General features: G+C 40.9%; 1 protein-coding gene across 1 annotated transcript in view; it reads left to right on the top strand.

Annotated features, from left to right (window-relative positions):
- Positions 1-1,998: 1,998 nt before the first annotated feature.
- The window catches only part of dlg5a (discs, large homolog 5a (Drosophila)), a 35,560-nt gene continuing 17,160 nt past the window's right edge, over positions 1,999-20,398 (top strand). The window contains 12 exon segments of the mRNA XM_032540808.1: positions 1,999-2,302; positions 11,604-11,672; positions 13,146-13,320; positions 13,875-14,018; positions 15,471-15,654; positions 16,541-16,802; positions 18,468-18,641; positions 18,644-18,707; positions 18,709-18,769; positions 19,277-19,507; positions 19,879-20,063; positions 20,197-20,322. Coding sequence (XP_032396699.1) covers positions 1,999-2,302; positions 11,604-11,672; positions 13,146-13,320; positions 13,875-14,018; positions 15,471-15,654; positions 16,541-16,802; positions 18,468-18,641; positions 18,644-18,707; positions 18,709-18,769; positions 19,277-19,507; positions 19,879-20,063; positions 20,197-20,322 — 1,979 coding nt within the window.

Below are 20,398 nucleotides of genomic sequence, written 5' to 3'. Positions count from 1 at the left end.
GGGGGAGCGAGTTGTAGATGTCACTATGAGATTCAGTGCATGCATGAATAAGGTCACGGTCTGAGAGGTATGCCTGCAGACGCTTGTGTCTGTGCCAACATTCTTTATTCAGCCGTAGACTGGAAGCGGAGTGCATCCTTCACCATCATTTTGTATTTCACAAATCCTACTCAAATACACATTTCAACTGTTACCCTCACATATTGCTTATATACACTACCGGTAAAAAGTTTGGGGTCACTTAGAAATTTTCATTGCACTCCATTGTAGACAGAATACCAGCTGTGATCAGTTGCATTGTTTTGTTTTTTTTAAACCAGGGCAGCAGTTTTCAGATTACATTATGTGCTTACATAAATGCTAAAGGGTTCTCCAATGTTTTTCTAGTTAGTTTTTTAAAATGATATCAGTTTAGTAAACAGCATGTGCTTTTGGAACATTAGATAAAAGGTTGCTGATAATGGGCAATGCAGATATTGCAGTAAAGATCAACCACCCACTAAGATCAGCTGGTAACCTGTCTATAATGGAGTGGTATGGAAATTTGTAAGTGACTTCAAACTTTTGACCGGTAGTGTATATGTTGACTTATTGCTCACTGCCCTCTTCTATCTAATCCAACACACAGATACAGTACACTGAAATTTGAATCAATCCATCTTTGGATATAGAAACATGAAGCATAAGGCTGTGGCATCAACAGTTTTATGCAAGGACTGAATAAAATACTTATATTTTTTATCACTGGATCATTACCACTTTTCCTAAATAATAAAATACGAGGGATCTGCTGATTTGATATGTCTGTGTCAAATCAAAAGATTATGATTAAAGGATTACTTGGTTCATCAACAAATTTTTTTCCATGATGTACAGTACATCAGTGTGATGCAACTCGATGCACTGTGGTGATCACAATGCACAGAGTTGCATCACACTGATGGAATTAAAAAAAAAAAAAGATAACCAGTGGGGGGAGAGGCATTCAGATCTATAACTTTAGTAAAAGTAGCAATGCTGCAATAAATTAATACCCCATTACATGTAAAAGTACTGCCTTTAGAAAAGTATGTTCTGTATGTGTAAACTGTTGTATGTGTAGCCTATGATTTTATACACTGCTAGTTTATTCTGTTTCATCATTATATGTTATAAGCTCATCATGTTTTGTATGTCATTAAGTTTAGGTAAGCTATCTGTGAAATAAATATAGTAGGCCTGAAGTAAAACGTATAGTATTATTAGCCTACAAAATGAAAATGCTCAAGTATCTTTCATTTGAAGGCTAGCCTACTTTCATTTTGTAAATATAAATGGTTGCTTTAGGATGAGTTAATTGTGTACCCAACGTTACCACTACGTCGATATTTTTTAAAATATCTCATTTTCATGCATATTCTCTCCATTCTCATTTTTTCCGTTTGGGATTTTCGACGTAGGCCTACAACCGGAGGGATGTGTACGCCCATTGATGAAATGGGTGTGTTTTTTGTAAAGTCCCGCCCCATTTTGCCTTATATGGTCATTGAACGGCATGTTGATTGACAGCGGGCAGCAGCTGCTGAGTTGCTCAGACATGGCGGAGGATACAGTGTAACTGAGGATCATCCGCGGAGTTAGGTGAGTTTTCCCAGCAGTTGAGTCGTCAGAGGGCGCCTTAAATGATACAAAAGAAGAGAAATATGTGTACGGCTAAAGCGGACTCTGGGAGGAAGCAAAAAACGACCTGAATAGCCACACACGAGTAAGATGGAAAAATGTATCGCTGTTTAGTGCAGTCAACAGCCTTGGGCAACAAATATGGCTTCTTGTGCCTGTTTCAATATGCTATAAAAATTTATCTCCCCTGCAACCTAATGCCGTGGTGGCTCCGGCTAACTTCTGCCAGCCGCGATAAGTTAAGTTCAATAGTCGCTCGGTACTTTTGATCGATAAGGATATTACATCCACTTGGCCGTCTGGGTTAGCTGGGAAGCTACGGAACTACAGCGGATAGCCATGGAGCCAAAGCACAAAGAGTTGCTAGACCAGTGCCACCAGAACTTATTGGAGTCCATAACCGATGCGGACCAACTGATTGAGCTGCTGATAGTTTCTGGTACCTTGAGCCAGCTCGATAGGTTTGAACTGGACCAGAACTGTTCGTCCAGCGCCGAGAAAGTAGACCACCTTTTGAAGATGCTGATGAACAAGGAAAGCGACCATTTCCTCGAGCTGTGTGTGGCCCTGGAGAAGGCATACCCTGACCTGTATACTGCCCTGTTCAGCAACAACGGCGGAGGACCTGTGGACCACTCCACCGGTAAGAGCTGAAACACCAACTACTCATTAACAGGCTTTCACGTGAATGTAAAAACGGGTGGACCAGCCACAGCATAGCCCTTGCTGAGTACAATCTGGGTGGTCTGGCGCCAGACGACCGTGTGTGTGGATAGCTGAACAACAGCAAGGCTTGGAGCTTGATTTATTATTAACCAAAATCTGTATAAAATGGTAATAATAAATGTTCATGTAAAGGCTGCAAGGGCAAGCAACATTGTTGCTTAACAACACGGTTACACATTTGTAATCAGAACTCGCTCACTGTGCAACACTGGGCTCTGTTAAATGTGCAAAACATAATGCACTGCACTGGTCTGTATCTTTAAATTTCCACTGTGGCCTGCAGATCCAATGCCCAGCTTGTGGATAATTCAGCCAAGGGCTGTTCTGTCATTATTCTCAGCCATGCTGTCCTAAAGGCTCCTCCCCAGTCACTGCAATACACAGAATACACATCCGTTGTGTAAGGCTGGTTTTGCCAGGTATGGTAAATGTAGTCTTTGATTGTGCAAAAAAACCAAGATCAATTCACATATATCTAACACTTACTCCAATTTGTTATCAGTGGCATGATATGGTTATGGTACATTAGGTAGCCTGACTTGTTTCCATGACAACGGTTGTACCACTGACATGTGGGTCCATTTGACCTGTGCATGGATGTGTGCGTGCAGCCATGCATAGTTACAAACCTAAAGCTTAGTTTAAATAAGTCTACCTTCCCATTTAGAGAGAAACCCACGTTGGTATTCCTATCAATATATTTAACCAGATTTTTGTCCTATGGTGCATCATTGTACCATTTTCTTTTTTTTTTAATTACAGTTTTATGTGATTTGCAGTGTGTCCTCACAGCTACTGCCTCGACTTCAGCGGTTTTGGTTGTAGTTGTTGCACAGAGACAAAAGGCAACCAAGTGTAAAAACCTTGTCTAGTTTTGCCTGTTTTGCTTTGTGTGAATGACTGATGCCAGTGGCTTACTCACATCTCGTGTCATGCCCTGAGGGCCTGAATGCAGGATGAGCTTTGAGATCCAAAATTTGGGAGGAGATGCAGAGTATGCATTCTCCTTGGCATATATTCCACGCATAAAACAACCATGTGGGCTGTCTTGCAGATAATTGTGTAAATGTCCTTTTAAAAAACATAATGTGATCAATTAGTTTACAGCTGCCAACATGTAGCACGTCTCTGTCTGCTACTATGAAGTCAACCTTAGCAGGTAATGCTGAGTTGGTGTCTTGCTCTTCTGCTGACTGTGTTGCTAATGCTTCCTTAAGCTTTCTTACTTTCTTGGCCAAAACATTCTGAAATACACTGACAGTTGTTTACCTCTGAGCAGCTGCAAAATTGGTCCTTCTGTTAGCCCCTTGACTTTTGCTCAACATGACAATGTGGATTTAGGCTTTTCCTCAATAACCTTTTGATAGACTGTAGCAATGGACCAGCACTGTACTAGGAGAGAATGAGTACCAGTAGTAGTCTGGCTAGTCAGCCTGTGGTTATTCAACAGAGGATTAGGCCCTCTGCTCTCCTCTCTGTGGTGTAAAACTCTCTGCGAGACAGCCTTTATCATGCCTCCACAGTCCTCTGTATTAGCCGCAACGCTCTTGGCTCCTTCTGTTTTTACTGAAGTGTTGTGTTATTTTTAATATGCGTTTTATTATCTTCAGTGTAGTGATTCAGTTGATGCGATTACCGCGTTTTAACCACACTTGTGAGAGAGCAATGACAAGCCACTCACAGAGTAGCTCCAGGCAAAGAGGCTGGTAGATACAGCTGAGAGGGCTGAACTCTTCAGAGCCCCAGTGTGTCTGTGATGAACAACGCAGGGTGCGTGAGAAGAGGGAATATGAGCATGTGTGATCAGTCTTGCTGATAGCAACCTGCTCTCAGTTCCTCCTCTTCTAAAGCTGTCTGCCTGCTCTTGTTGTCAGATGCACCTCCTTTGCCAGCTGAACTTCTAAACATGCACACTTTATGAAATCCTCCAAATTTCAAAGAAACCTTCTCACCCCATAGGAAAAGTATACAGATGTTCAATTGTTGAAATCTCAGGATCTGTAAATTATTAGTAACAAACTAACTAACAAATCTTTCATTATTTAGCCTGTTTTGTGCATCAGTGTGCGTCAAATTCTCTGACATTATCTAACTCAGATTTTTGACTATGACTGACATTATTTTCTCAAACTGTATTGAATTCATTACATAAATCCAAGCAGCTGCATTCAAGCCATTTCCATGACTTGTGTGTGTGCTCACCCCCTTGCACTACATCAACAGTATTCTACCTAAAAGAATAGAGTAGTAGAAGAGATGTACATGCACATCCCCCCCCCTGCTCTTTTCAGATTCAAGGGCCTGTGACAGTGATTTAAAGTCACTCTGAGAGGAAAGCTACACAATTTCCTCTGACAGGATGCAATGTCATCTTCTTCTTCTGCTGTCTGTTTGGCTTTATTTTCCAATGGTCTCGGATTCTTGTTCCTGTGCTTTGTCTTTTTCTCTGACTCACCGTCCGTCCCTTTTTTTTTTTTTTAAATTCTTTTCTCGTTTGTGAATCATAATATTTCTTCCCCCCCCCCCCCCCCACTGGTGGGTTTCATTCTCCACACACTTAAACAGAAGGACACGGAGGAGACCAGGGAGCAAGAGAGAGGGAGACACAGGCCTTTTGTTGAGCAGTCCCAAAGTGCCCGTCAGCAGCTTGCTGTGTGTACTGTGTTGTACTGTGTGTATGTGTGTACGGTTTCAGACCCACGCCATAAACCACAGTGGATAGACGGAATGAGTTATGACCCGACGTCTTGTCCGACATGTTCTTAAAATCTTCGATGGGCTGGACCTGGCTTCTCTCTCCCCTCTCTCTCTCTGTCTGTGTCTGTTGTCTGTCTGTCTGGTCTGTCTGTCTGTCTTGTCTGTTGTCTGTCTGTCTGTCTGCTCTCTTCTGCTCTCTCTCTCTCTCTCTCTCTCTCTCAGTCCTTCACCAAGCACACTGTCACTCACCTCATCACCCCACTCTCTTTTCCCTCACCACTCTTTGTACTTCTAGTCTGACTTGATTCACTTCTCACTAGAGGAAGCCGTCAATTCATCTGCTTTTACCCAATGTTTCTGCTTCAGTGTGATTGATGTCTAGAGCACATATTATACGAGTTGTTGCTGTGAGTTTTATTACACTGCGGTGTCTCAGTTGAAAATGAACCAAGCTATCTTGTTATTAAAGTAAGCCAGGGGCGCCTGGGTAGCTCACATACACAAAGCTGGATATCGAAGCGGTTGATCAACAGTCAAATACTTAGTAAGAAAAATGCAAAATATTCACAAGATTCAGCTTCTTAAATGTGACAAAGTTCTGATTTTCTCAGCATTTCAGTTGTAAATTGAACTAACTTAAGTTTAAGACTGTCCGTCAGAAACGATAAAAAAAAAAAACCTAGATAATGAAATAATCAGTTGTGGCCTTAGTTGAGTTGTAGTTAGTGCTAATGGCCTAGGGTTAGTTCTCAGTAATGTTGCTCAATAAATCATCTAATCAAGGCCTGAGATAATGACAGGTTGACCTCTAGTTTACCTGGGTCATTACTGTTGTTTTAATGTAACTCTGTTCTCTTAACACAGCATCTTCTAAGTGTAAAGTTTGTATATGTTTTCGTTTTAGCATCAATATCTCATGGATGGTTTATCTACACTTTGACTATGCAAACCACAGCCAGGAGGCTGTACTGTGGAGCATGACTTCATTACCATTTTACACATGTTCCTCCACTTTCTAATTATCCCACAAGGTAGAGGAAATGCCAGCATTTAAATGTTTTCCAGTGCTATGAAGTCATGGAAATAAACAATTTTTTTTCCTGGTCTTACACATACACACACACACACCTCTACCAACGCTTTCTGCTTTTTTCTGCTTTATTCTGCTGTCTTTTCTGTCTACCCCTCCTTCCATCATGGTGTCCTGGCTTTCTCTACCACTCTCTGCTTTCCTTGTCTCTCTGGCTCTCTGTTCTCTACCTCTTTATCTGTCCTGTCGGCAGTCAATTGTCCTCCAAATATCTGGCACCCGACAACAGGTCAAATTTGACTTGTAATCACCTGATGATAGTGAGGCTGACGATTGTTGCATTTTAGTCCCTCAACGTTTTTATAGATAAGAAAAAACAACGAGATGTCACGTGACAAAGGTCAAAGAGAAGATTGAGGGTAACCATTTAGTGGTAAATTATATGACAAATAAGCCAAGATAGCTTGTGTTATGACCATAATGCCCCAAATAACAATTGGTGCATATAATCTTAAATGTGACACAGTCTAGAATTTTTGATGATTGGTTGTCTGCTAGAGTGTTTTGGAGCATCTGGGTGAGTCACTTGTGAGAAATATAATGAACACATCAATGCCAAGAGGGCTTTTTCTAATGCTTCAATAAAAAAAACTTTCATGGAAAAGCTACAATCCTTCAGATGTATCACCAAGCTTAGCATCATGTGCTACTACAGCGCCCATAATGGTTGTATGTAATAGAAAAGTCTGTCATACCTGCATTACTGCTGTAGCTCTGAGGAATGATTATGTGCACTCTTCTTCTACAATAAGATTCCCTTCTCTGATGACCTTTTTAAAAAAATACTGTATGTATAGTTCAGTTTAATGACTGAATTATCTCAACTATTAAGATGGCCTCCTCTGTGAATAAACATGAAAGAAATGTCGCAAAGATTGCCCAAATTCCAGCAGTGGGTTTATTCCACATAGACCGGCTTTTTTGGCACTGTTTGGGGTCATATTTGTACTAGCAACAATAAGTAGCAGAGCATCTGGAGGACATGTTTTAGACATCTTTCACCCTTTTGTTTTATAACCCAACCCTTGACACAGGCGAGCTGTTCAAAAACAAAATCATGTCTCATTTACGCGGAGGTAGTGCTGTCTTTGCAGAGAGACGCCCGTTATGGTGTGCTGATTATAGGCCAGCCTGGATTGCACTCTGGGGCTTTTTTGGACTTTGGTGCTGCTCAGCAGCTGTGACAGGTGTGCTGGGCTGAACACTTAGGATCTTTTTAGGTCTTCTTCTACCCAACTCCTTGTTTTCTCACGTCATGCCCCAGAGTGTTTACAAAGATTCAAAATGACCAATGCTGCATCTGAATCTTTCATTTCAACCAAATGTACAACACATCTTATTTTGAGTCATGCCACAGGACAAAATTGGACCTTTTCAGTGTAAAAGGTTGGAGCCTTTGACCATAGGCCTCGACGAACATGAAGCTGTGAGTCAGGCGAGGTGCGTGCGGTGGAGTAATCCTGCCTCATGGAGTCGTCATGTTAAATGCCTTCATGTTTATGCTTAGTGTAGACTCCTTAAATCAGATAATCAATCCTTGACTCTGGCAGCAAGGCTTCACTGGCGCATGGCCCAGAATCTAGGCCTGTGGTGTCATTGCCTCCCCAGAAGTTTGGCCCACTTCATGGCTTACTGGAAGTCCCAGATTACAGGGCAGGAATTGGTGTTGGTCTTTGCAGATTTGCAGATGCAGTAATCACTATTCAAACCCTAACCCTTTACACAGATTTTGTGAAAAGGGTCAGTCACTACTACACTAATTTATTTCACAGCTATAGTTTTCATGCTTTCATGTTAATGCATTGATTATAATCTAAAAATCAATCATTCACTTCTCCAGTATCTGTGATCATCCTGAGTTTAGGTATAGAGACAAAGTGGTGGGAAACTGCCTCCTCCATACTGTGAGCAGAACCACAGCCAGGATTTAGAGGTCTTGGATGCCAGGGTAAAATAGATACTTTCTGCTCTCTGTCTTAATGCTGACGCATCCTTCAGCCTCACTGAAGTACAGTATAAAATAACTGGGTAGTTTTAACCGTATAATTAGTGTTGCTATTATTTGGGCTTCTGTAGTTTAATGGCAGTGAGGACAAAAGGAGAAAGACCACAAAGGCTATTTAGGCTCTGTTTGCCTCTTGGTCTGTGATATTTTTTAATTTTTATTTAAATCACAGCTGCTCAATGACAGTGAGAAGAGCTTGCAGCGGTTAATAAAGAATAGCACACTTGTTGTTGTTGTTGTTGTTATTATTATTGGAATGCTAATGCTGTTCTTTTAACACGTAGCCCCAAACATTGTGTCTATTCTGTTCTTGGGAACAGAACAGACACCTGGGCTGTTTCAAATCCATAGTTTCAAGACTTGTCAACATGTTGCGATAAAAGGAGTTTGAAGCAGCAGCAGAGCCCAATCGCGATGGTGTTTTATGTTTTGGGAGACACTCTCATTGTCAGATAAGAGAATTTTCTGGGACTGATGAATAATTTACTCTCCCCCGACGGTGGAACTTTGCATGTTTCTTTGAGAAGGCTCTCCTCCACCAGCTTTCCCTAACTCTCATGCTCTTCCTTTTCACCATGCTGCAGAATTTACTCTTCCTCTCATCCAGTTTCACCATGGCAACGTGTGTCATCTTGCTTTATGTACCGGGGAACATAATCTGGTTGTCTGAAACAACTGTTGGGTGCTGAGCACGTTGCTTGACTGGGTAGGAAAGCAGAGGGGAAAGCGTGGAGAAAAGAAGCATGGGGGAAGTGGAACCCCTTAGGTAGGGCGAGTACTCCCTTGACCTATTTAGATCACAGGCCTTTGTTACTGGTGCCTCAGGTCCTCCACTGAAATATCTCTCACCTTTTTAGAGTGCATCTCTCCATAAGGAAGGCTGTATCAGGTGCTTGCTCCACATAACTACACATATGGCTCCTGATGAAACTTGTCAAGATGTATCTATCTGTTAAAATTTTCTCTGACCTGTCCTGTCTGAATGTTTTTTGGTAGATACAAGCGAATTTTCCCACTGTAGATCGTCTGATCTATGCTACTCTAATGGATGCCTGCTTTATTGATGCAGTGAACCTGTTTACAAATGATGAGCCTCACTGACTGTGGTTGGTGCTAACGGCTATCAATGACCCAGCGGCTGCCAGCTATCTGACATGCAAATCCATAATGCATTCATTGGTACGCTTGTAGGGTTAACTAATCAGCCCATGACACTGATCTAAATGTGGGAATTTTGCACATACAGTATTTGACCCCGCAGCCAAATCAGATTGTGAGATACTGAGGACTGTCCCAGAATTGCCCCGTTTGTGGGAGTTTTAGCTGCCTGTTGATTGGCGAGTGTTTCAGTGGTAGAGAGATTACTGGGATTTTAATTCATCTGAGTGTTTTGGTTTCCAACTCACAAAAAAAACAAATGTTCAAGAAGCTACATTTAACCGCTTTTTTCTGGCAAAGAGCTTTACTGATTCTGTACAGAATTAAAAAAAAAAGACTTAATCCTTCAGTTGAGGTGATATAATACCCCTCAGCGGCTCACGCTTTTTACTATGAAACCTCGTTAGTCAGATACAGGGTTCAGTTGTTGCCTTTTAAAGCAGCCATGGAAATGAGCATGAGCCTTTTGCATAGCTGTGTTGATTGCAGAGGACTAATGCTGTGCAGCCCCAGAGTGGTTCTCATCATGTCTGATGGAACAATATAAAATCAAAGCTGTGTGCTCCGAGCCCTTTGCAGAGCACAAGTGTTGAGCATCAGGGGATGTCAGAAGAGATTAAAAGCCTTTCCGCCCTGCTCCTCTTTCTCTTTTTCTCCCTCTTTGTCTCTCAAACGCCCTCCCTCCTTATCTCTTTTGCGACTTAGTTAGGCTATCTGCTTTCATCTGTCCTCTGCGCCATGCCTTCCCCTGGCTTCCCCCATTGCCCCCTTCTCCTCTCCTCTCCTCTCCTCTCCTCTCCTCTCCTCTCCTATGGCTGCGGGGCATAAGATGGAGTGGCTCAGTCGCACAGAGCTCATAGTTAATTAGGCTTGGCCTTGTCACACATTGAGGGCTGGAGCCAGAGTTGCAGCTAAACCCAGTGGGGAGGCAAGGACAGAGATGGAGATCTAGAACAGTTGGCGTCAATCTATGGCCTGCTGCTAACAAAGCCAGCTACCATTCCTCTGCTCTTAAACCTTGTACAGAGGAAGACCGTATTCATGTGTTTGGTGTGCATTTATCACATTAGATTAGTATTACCTGTGACTCACTCTGCTGTTTCTATGCAGCTTTAAAATTGTCATTATTTATTAGTGGATCTGAAATAATTGGTTAATTGGTGTTGCTTAGAACGCAAAAATTAATCAGCATCCTTTTTGATGATGCATATTTTTTTTAGTAATAAGTGGAAAATGCAAATCATTCTCTGGTTCTAACTTCTCCAATTTACTGTTTTTATTACGTTAATTAAAAACCTTTTTGGGGATTTTGGGCCAGACAAAACATTTGTAGACGTTGCCTTGACATTTTTGAGATTGAACGGCTGTTGGTTTCAACAAGTAAATAATCACTGACGAATCAATAAATTAAAATAATTGTTAGTTACAGTCCTACATTTATTAATGTTTTTATTTAATTAGATTAAATGAAATCTGGTTAGGGTTAGCCATTTGCAGTTCTCTACAGTGATGCATTGTGTTTTAAAAGAGACTCCGGCATGCATCAGCAGCTCATTTGTGTCTTATCCTCATTTTTCTTTTCAATTTTCATTACTGAAAACCTTTTTTAAACTGCTGGTTTCAGGAGTAGAGAATATGGGTGGAAATTAAGATGTTGGTGTACAATACAATCAATGAATTTGTGAAAAGCACAAGTTTAATATGTGTCTTTAGAAAAGAAGTTCTGTGTTGTCAACCATGTTTATGTTGCCCTTTGGAGCCGGAACTTTCCAATATAATGGGGATCTGCATAGCCTCTCCTATGGATTGTGGTAGCCTGTGTGAAATATCCCCCAGCTTAACAGTGTGTTCAGCTATTCAGATAGAGAACCATTTTCTCTCTGTCTCCCTCTCCCTCTCTATGTGCTTGACATAAAAAGAGAAAATCCCATTTCAGCTGTGACATTCTGCCTGTGTAGCAGAAACATACAGGGACTATGCATCAAAGCATGGCAGAGTGCACCGTGAGGGAAAGGAGGTTTAATGACGACTGTGGTCTGGAGTGATAATATAGAGCTGCAAAGAAGGAGTGCTGAAGTTATTATTCCAAGTATAAACCCTGCACCGACTCTAACATATGTCTGTGTAGGGAATATGAAGCTGACGTTGTAATATTCATTACTTTCCACATTGCACTGGCAATTAATTCAGATTGGTGTGTAAATTGGATAATCAATTTACCAGTGCTTCATATCTAAATGTAGATTTTGGCCTTTTGTCTCTTGGCAGGTTCCACATACAGCGTTCTCTCCACTATGCCGTCTGACTCAGAAAGCAGCAGCTCCCTCAGTAGTGTTGGTATGTATAACAAGCCAAGATACTTGACATGTAAACACATTACAGTTCAAAAGAAAAATTGCCATGGCTGTGTTATGACTTGTGGAATCCTATTCACGATCATATTAGCATACTTCTGTACTTCTGCTGAGTTACAAAGTTTAGATATTTTCCTTTAAATCCCATATTGAGGAAAATGACACTCACCCAATTTCTTCCTATTTCCTTAAGGATACCATGCTTGCCTTGCCCTTGTTTTGACAATGGTCTATAATGACTCTGCTGTGTTACATAAATCTCCGAAATGGCCAAATGTTGATTTCTTGCCATTGGTGCTCTTTTTCAATAAAGAAAACAACCCTGAAAATGACTCCTTAATAATGGAAATAGACATATTTGACACTTAGTCAAATATGTCTATTTGACAAAGTGTCAAGAAGGGCCGTATAATATATCGCTTTTTTTATCGCCACCGCAATATCAGCTGGCACAATATATACATCAGCAACATATCGCAAAAGAAAACGGCACTTTTATATTCAATTCACTGTTCAAATTGTTCAGTAAAAGAATGTTGAAATGATTTCCTTTCATCTGTTTTAAATTCTATACTTTAAAATACTTTATTATTATTATTATTATTAAATAATTTAATTATTATTATTAAATACTTTAAATAGTGTACTCAGTTCCTATACTATGTTTTCTGAATATAAAAAAGAATTTGATCAAAAAAGTAATATCGTTATCACGATATTTAACAACGTTATCAATATCGCACATTTTCCTCATATTGTTCAGGCCTACTATCAAGGACACACAATAAAAGAGAGTGCCATTTTTTTTTTTTTTTTTGTTAAAATCAATCAGGTGAGTAATATCTGAGTCATTACATGCAGAATGGAACCGATCTTGTTGACACATAAGGACAGGGAAAGGATAAGTAAGTCTCCTGGAAAACAACCACTCTACATGTATTTATAAAGTATTTCAGTGTGGAGTTATTATTCATGTAAAAAAAGACTTTGGGTGCCCTGGCGTTCCAAACAAGAATGCTTAAATTGAATCCAAAGAAACAGGGATACCTTCATTATAATCACACAGAAAGTATCATAGATACAGTTAATCACTAAATCCAATCGGTCTACCACCTTTTATTTTTTATGTCAGTGATTACAGATTGAGTAGTCTTGTAAATCCAACATAATAATAATTTTTGCAAATATACAGCAAATTGTCACGAAAAACCCTTAGCAGATTATATAACCGGCAGTTGCTGCCCTGAGCGTTGGACAGGACTATACTCTGTTGCTTCCTAAAGTTAAAGTTGGTTACAAGGGTACTCTTTGTACCTTAACAAGTTTTCTGTGTCCTATTTGGGTGTGTCTAATGGCATCTGGGCTAATGTACATATATTATGCACCTCCTGAATGATACATTGCCAACTTTTCCAGTGTGTTTTGATTATCTCTGGTAATGTGCTCACTGTTACAGGTTCGCCCGTTAACGGTGAAGCATCCTCCCCACCACCCGCCATCAACGACAACCGGCCATCCGGTGACAACCTGGATACCATCTTGTTCCAGCTCCGCCAGGTGACCAGGGAGAGGGATGAGCTCCGTAAGCGTCTGGCGTTGGCATCGCCCGGGACCACCTTCGATGACTGCAGGTGCAAATCTGGGCCTGCCAAGTTATTGCTACTGTTTTTTATCCTTCTGGTAACTTTTATTTGGCTGATGTCTATGAATCTGTCTTGATGCTTTATTGTAGCTTAAATGAAATGCATCAGATCCAACTATTGACCTAAGATTCATTGCTATCAGAGCTACAAAGTTTATGACTGGTAATGTTTACTCTCTATGGATTGTTAAAGACACTGTGATGTCAGTGTCCTTACTTCTGACTGCCATGTTTTCATCTATTCATTCTCTGCTGTCTACAATAATGTTGTAGAGAAAAGGCACTGGCTGCTTGTTTAATTTGCTCTAGTTACCAGATGGTTCTTGTGCAACAGATGATATGAAGGCTGCTTTGCTTACATCAGTGCATACTTTTTTAAATGTTATTTACATATAGTCAAACATTACATTCCTATCTAATGAATTGTCATGCAAGGGGAAGGTCCACTCTGTCTTCTACATCCTCCAATCTGAGCTGTATTTGGCCGTATTATTGTACAAGGCTGCTGAATAGTGTTGATTCCTTTCTGCTTTTCTTTTTAAGGCCAAATTCCAAGCCCAGTCATGACTATGAGCGTCTCAAAAGTCAGTGCATGAGGGCCATGGCAGATCTGCAGTCTCTCCAGAACCAGCACACAAAAACACTCAAGAGGTGCGAGGAGGCTGTAAAAGAGGCTGACTTCTACCAGTGAGTATTTCTACTGCTAATCGTCATGATCCTTCAGTTTTAAATACACTGCTCAAAAAAAATAAAGGAAACACTAAAATAACACATCCTAGATCTGAATGAATGACCAGCATATGGTCTCACAAGGGGTCTGAGGATCTCATCTCGGTACCTATTGGCAGTCAGGCTACCTCTGGCGCGCACATGGAGGGCCGTGCGGCCCCCCAAAGAAATGCCACCCCGCACCATTACTGACCCACCGCCAAACCGGTCATGCTGGAAGATGTTGCAGGCAGCAGAACGTTCTCCACGGCGTCTCCAGACTCTATCACGTCTGTCACATGTGCTCAGTGTGAACCTGCATTCATCTGTGAAGAGCACAAGGTGCCAGTGGCCAATTTGCCAATCTTAGTGTTCTCTGGCAAATGCCAAAAGTCCTGCAAGGTGTAGCTGCACTACCTGAGCCACTTGTGTGGGTTGTAGACTCTATCTCATGTTACCACTAGAGTGAAAGCACTCCCACCATTCAAAAGTGACCAAAAAATCAGCCAGGAAGCATAGGAACTGAAAAGTGGTCTGTGGTCACCACCTGCAGAACAACTCCTTTATTGGGGGTGTCTTGCTTATTGCCTATAATTTCCACCTGATGTCTATTCCATTTGCACAACAGCATGTGAAATTGATTGTCAGTCAGTGTTTCTTCCTAAGTGGACAGTTTGATTTCACAGGAGTGTGATTGACTTGGAGTTACATTGTGTTGTTTAAGTTTTCCCTTTATTTTTGTGAGCAGTGTAGTTGCCTGTATTATGTATAAATGCAATGAAAGTACCCAGTTTACTTAGATTTTCATATGAAAGCAGTGATGAATGTATGTCGGGACTTAATTTTGAAGTGCACATGTTGTAAGCGTAGGATAAACGTTCTGCTACCTGCTGCTTTTCAGCGTAGAACTAATTACAATTTATTGCATTGTTTTACTGGAATTGTAGCGAATATTGGCATGGTGTGGCAATTAACCTAATTGAAAGAACATCCCTTGGAGCTACAGCTGGCTTTCACTTTGAAAGAGAATTGGCACTCCAAGAAAACAAGCATGGTTTTAAAAGCTTTGAAATGGAAGCATTTATGTGATTGAATTATTCAGCCTAACAGCTCATTAGCTGAGGCAAAATTTCTGGAGCATAGAGACTGATCATACAGGGTATTAGCTGTTTTAGCTACTTATTATATTTTCTAACTTCTAAAAAGGTAAACTTCCGGATAGTTTCCCCCTCTTTAAAACTGTCCATAAATTAAATTACCTTTGAAATGACTTTTTTTTTAAGCTTCACACGCTGCATATAACTTGCAGAATTCTCCTGCTAGGTTTTAAGCTTTTGTTTACCTAAATACATCAAAGCTTTCTTTTTGTTGCATGTATATTTGGATGTACCATGTAACCCCTCCTGCATGTCTGTGTGTTTCCTCTTCCAGCATGCTGCACAGCCGCATCTTGGGCGAACAGACCCAGCTGAAAGAGGAGATGGAGACACTCAGGAGGGACGACACTCAACTTGTCCGAGAGCACAACCACCTAAAACAGAGCTGCGAGGAGCTCAAACGACTACACAGTCAAGACCAGAAAGAGTTAGCAGATCTCCGGCTGCAGCAACAGCAGGTACATTACACACACACACAGCACACAGACACGTGTGTGGGTGGGATCTGTAGCTGCCCAGATGTTTTAAGGGCAGGAGTTGCCTTCGGAGGTTTACTGATGTTACACAAACACTAGAGCCATTATACAAAATCTAAATTTTCACAAAAAATGTGTTCCTTTTGCTCCAGCATCACATATTTGTATTAGTGTGGAAGTCATACATTTTGGAGCATCAACAAAATTTCCTTTCTTGTTCTTAACTAAACAAGGTTGCTGTGACCCTTGCTGGACTACTATACAGTACTGTCTCACACAGCACCCATGGGATCACTGCAGTTGTTAAGAGCACAGGACAACCAAGCAGAGGGAAATGCATACAGAGCACTTCTGAAAAGGGCAAGTGCATAAGAAAAGGACATTGGCTTGGGCAAAGGGCACGCTGACCCAACCCATGTAGCAACAAGATCAGTGTATACGCAGCGTGTGCTGTGTGGACGAGGTCAATACAGCCCTTGGGTCTCAGCAACTCTGTCAGGATTTTGGAGGACTATATCAGCAAGATCTGCAGTAATGAGACATACAGCCTCACAGAGAATTAGTAATCCATTCTGAAGGACAGACTCACTACACATAAAACAGTTAATTGCAGGCTAGTCATTTGGTTTACTTGCATGCAATAATTCAGTTTTTAAAAATGAACTTACACTTTAATAAAAGACTGTTTAAACTGGCACAGGATTTGCTGTAAAAATAGAATCCTGCCTACACATTGATGCCATCTGCTGCTAAGGTGGGGCACAGCAAATACAGACTCAGGATTAGTTCCATTCCATTTGGTGGCATCGACATTTTGAACATTAAGTAGTTTTATAATGACATATATGACTTGTGTTGTCCTTACCAGGTAATGAGAGAGAAGGGCTCATCAGAGGTGTTAAACAAACTGTATGACACAGCTATGGACAAGCTGGAGGGTGTGAAGAAGGAGTATGATGCCCTGAGCAAGCGCTACAGTGAGAAGGTGGCTAACCACAATACAGACTTGAGTCGCCTTGAGCAGGCCGAGGAGGAGAACCGAAGGCTGCAGAAGCAGATGGACACACTGCTCAAACAGCGAGACTCAGCCATGCACTACCAGCAGCAGTACTCCACCTCGATAAGGAGGTGAATGCATTTATCACCTGCACACATACAGAGAACAAGAACACATAAGATCAAACCGATCACTGTCATATTCCAGAGAAACTTACTTTATATTGATTTGTTGTAAATCTTGTGGATCATGCTTGTGCGTGTTTCACGGGCTGGAATCAGTCTAGCAGAGGCGGTGAGACCAAGCACATGTACACACACATAAGAACAAGCGTTATATGAGCTACACTCAAGCTGCAGCCAGCACATCATATATATATATATATATATATATATATATATATATTTGGCAATCCGGTTACGGAAAGTAATATATATATATGTAGTTATCATATATGGAATGACCATCTGAATATATGGATGAAGTCGAATATATTGATGGAATTCTGAATATATGGAATGAAGTCTGAATATATGAATGAAAGTCTGAATATATGGAATTGAACTCATATAGTGGAATGAAAGTCTGAATAATGGAATGAAAGTCTGAATATATGAATGAAGTCTGAATATATGGAATGAAAGTCGAATATCTGATGAATCGGAATATGGATTATGAATGATCTGAATATATGGATGAAGTCTGAATATATGGATGAAGTCGAATATAATACGTCTGAATATATATAAAGTCTGAATATATTGATGAACGTCTGAATATTGGAAGAAAGTCTAATATATGGAATGAACTCGAATATATGGAATGACGCGAATAGATTGAATGAACGTCTGAATATATGGAATGAAAGTCTGAAATGAAGAAGTGATATGGGAATGGAAGTCGAATATATGGAATGAAGTCTGAATATATGGAATAAAATCGAAATAATATGAATGAAAGTCTGAAATTGGAATAAATCTGAATATTGAAAAAGTCTGAATATATGGAATGAAGTCTGAATATATGAATGAGTCTGAATTATGGAATGAAGTTGAATACCTTGACAAAATGTCACCAAGGGATACCTTTCTGAATTCACTGGATTTACAAAATGGCATCGGCTGAAATAGTCCAATACTTTGTTGAACTGCAGTTTTTTTTTTGCAACAACTGGTCATACTCCAAACGACACAAACAGTTTGGAAATTAGATAGCGTCACCTTGAGATCATATTTCCATTATTGCGACATTCTATTGCTTATAAGCATCTGTTCAACAAAACGTTGCCGAAAGAACATTATGCATCATTCTGAAGGATTCTCTTTGGGAGAGTGTCGGCAGAAGTAACACTTCAACTGGAAGCTAATGGTGTGGGCACTGGATACGGTTACCAGTATTTTGGCCCGTACATGCATTTGCCAGAGTGTTAATAATCTTTCATTGCCAAAATAGCTGACACTAGATTCCTAGCCGATCACTCATAGCGTCCACATTTGTTACTATCTGATTAATCCCCACAACACAAGATGGCGCCAGCGCCGTAATGACGTCAGCTTTCATTCGCATATATCAGACTTTCATTCCATATATTCAGACTTTCATTCATATATCAGACTTCATTCCATATTCAGACTTCATTCCATATATTCAGATGGATAAAACTTCATTATATATATTATATTTACCTAACGGCAGCCATAATATATAATATTATAATAATAATATATATATAATATATATTTAGCATCTATGAAAAATTGTTCACTGAAACACTCACCATCTTCCTCCACCCCCCAGGTTGATTCAGTACAGCAGGAGCTGACGTCCTCCGCTCAGAACAAGGAGTTGCAGAGAGAGATGGAGCGCCTGCAATCGGAGGTGACTCGCTACAAGAACTTGCAACTGAAGTCAGCCAAGGACTGCGAGAAGTACAAGGAGGAGAGGGACTCTGTGTTTAACGAGTATCGTCTCATAGAGTGAGAGGACCGGTGATCAAGGAGCTGGACAAGTTGCAGACAGAACTGGAGGCAGCCAGGCCCGACTGAAAAACCCTCTTCAGAAAGAGTGGTTGCCAGTGAAGAGTTGGAGGCACTCCGGCAGGTATAAGACTCAAGAAGTACACAACTTCACACTGAACAATTCAGTCATATCTGATGCAGTCCTAATATCCAGAGAGGTGACTGGCCAGCGATGGAGGCTGAAATATATTATAATATAAATATATATATATATAATATATATATATATAATATATATAAATATATATAATATATATAGATATTAGAATTAAATATAAATTGAATGCAACTTGCCAGGTTTTTAGTGTGTCTGTTGGTGACTTGAGCCAGGCATCTACTTTTCAGTCAGTGGATCAAAGGCTGTTCTCTCCAATGACACTGCAAAAAATAGTTCAGCTCCACCGCCTCCTTTTTGAAGAATAAATTAATATATAATTCATATATAAATAAAGAATGGTTGACAGACCAAAGAGATTCATAACTACTCACTCTGCATTGGCCCATTGGCCACATCATTTTTTCACATCACATTAATGACTCTCAGTGTTGAGATGCCCTCATTGTGTTTTGCACCCTTTTTTCCCCAAAGGAGTTAAACTCGTCACTGGTGGACCGTGACAGGGCCATCTGCGAGAGGAACGAGCTGCTGGAGAAGTACTGCCATGAGGTGAAGGACAAGGCCGAGGCTCAGAAGGAGCTGAGTCAGGCCTGCAAGGACATCGAGATGGTACGGGAGGAGAGGGACGTGGCCCGCAAAGAGAGGACGGAGGCCATCATTCAAAGGGATCAGTTGCTCCGAGAGTACTATCAGGCCAGACAGGTAACAAACGGCACCTTAGATTTGACAGTATAAAGTCAAAGGTTAGACACATGATAAAGAGCTTAGTGCATCCAGTGAGCTGTCAGGTGGTGGATTACAGTATGTTAGTGGATTGACCCTAAAGCGGATTTATGTCACACCTCTGTCTGCCCACTAGATGGCCCTCTTAACAGTCTGGTCATATGTACTTAAACCTTTAAGACCTTAAAGATGAGCTGTGGCTTGTTTGAAAGTCACACATCTGCACAGGCCACTGTTACTTTTTTCACACCAGACACTGTAAACTCTACAATGTTGTAACATATGGAAATGAAGCATGTAGCACGCTTGTCTTACGAGTAATCTTATTCATGTATGCTCAATGTTCTTAGAAACAAGATTCGGCCACCCTGGACATGGAACGAGCCAATAAAGAGATTGAGATGCTGAGGAAACAGTATGAGGCCATGTCCCAGGAACTGAAGGAGGCCACACAGGAGGCGGAGGTGGCCAAATGTCGACGGGACTGGGCCTTTCAAGAGAGGGACAAAATAGTGGCAGAGAGGGAGAGCATAAGGTCAGTCTGTGTATGGGTTTGTTAAAGACAGAGTTGGGAGGACACATACAGTGTCGTAGAGAATTACTAGCTAATTACTGCTGCACCCTATACACTTTGCCTTTTATTCTTACTTTCGCCTCTTCTTCCCCAGGACTCTGTGTGATAACCTACGGCGGGAGAGGGACCGGGCAGTCAGCGATCTGGCCGATGCCCTGCGTAATCTTGACGATATGAGGAAACAGAAGAATGACGCGTTGCGAGAACTCAAAGAACTAAAGTGAGTCTTCACCATGGTTCTGAATTGTCAGTAAAAATTATACAAAACACTCACATAAGCAATCCAAGGAAAATCC

Source organism: Etheostoma spectabile, chromosome 17 (genome assembly GCF_008692095.1).
Source record: "Etheostoma spectabile isolate EspeVRDwgs_2016 chromosome 17, UIUC_Espe_1.0, whole genome shotgun sequence".
NCBI classification, from domain to species: domain Eukaryota; kingdom Metazoa; phylum Chordata; class Actinopteri; order Perciformes; family Percidae; genus Etheostoma; species Etheostoma spectabile.
This window is presented reverse-complemented; position numbering and strand designations above follow the sequence as displayed.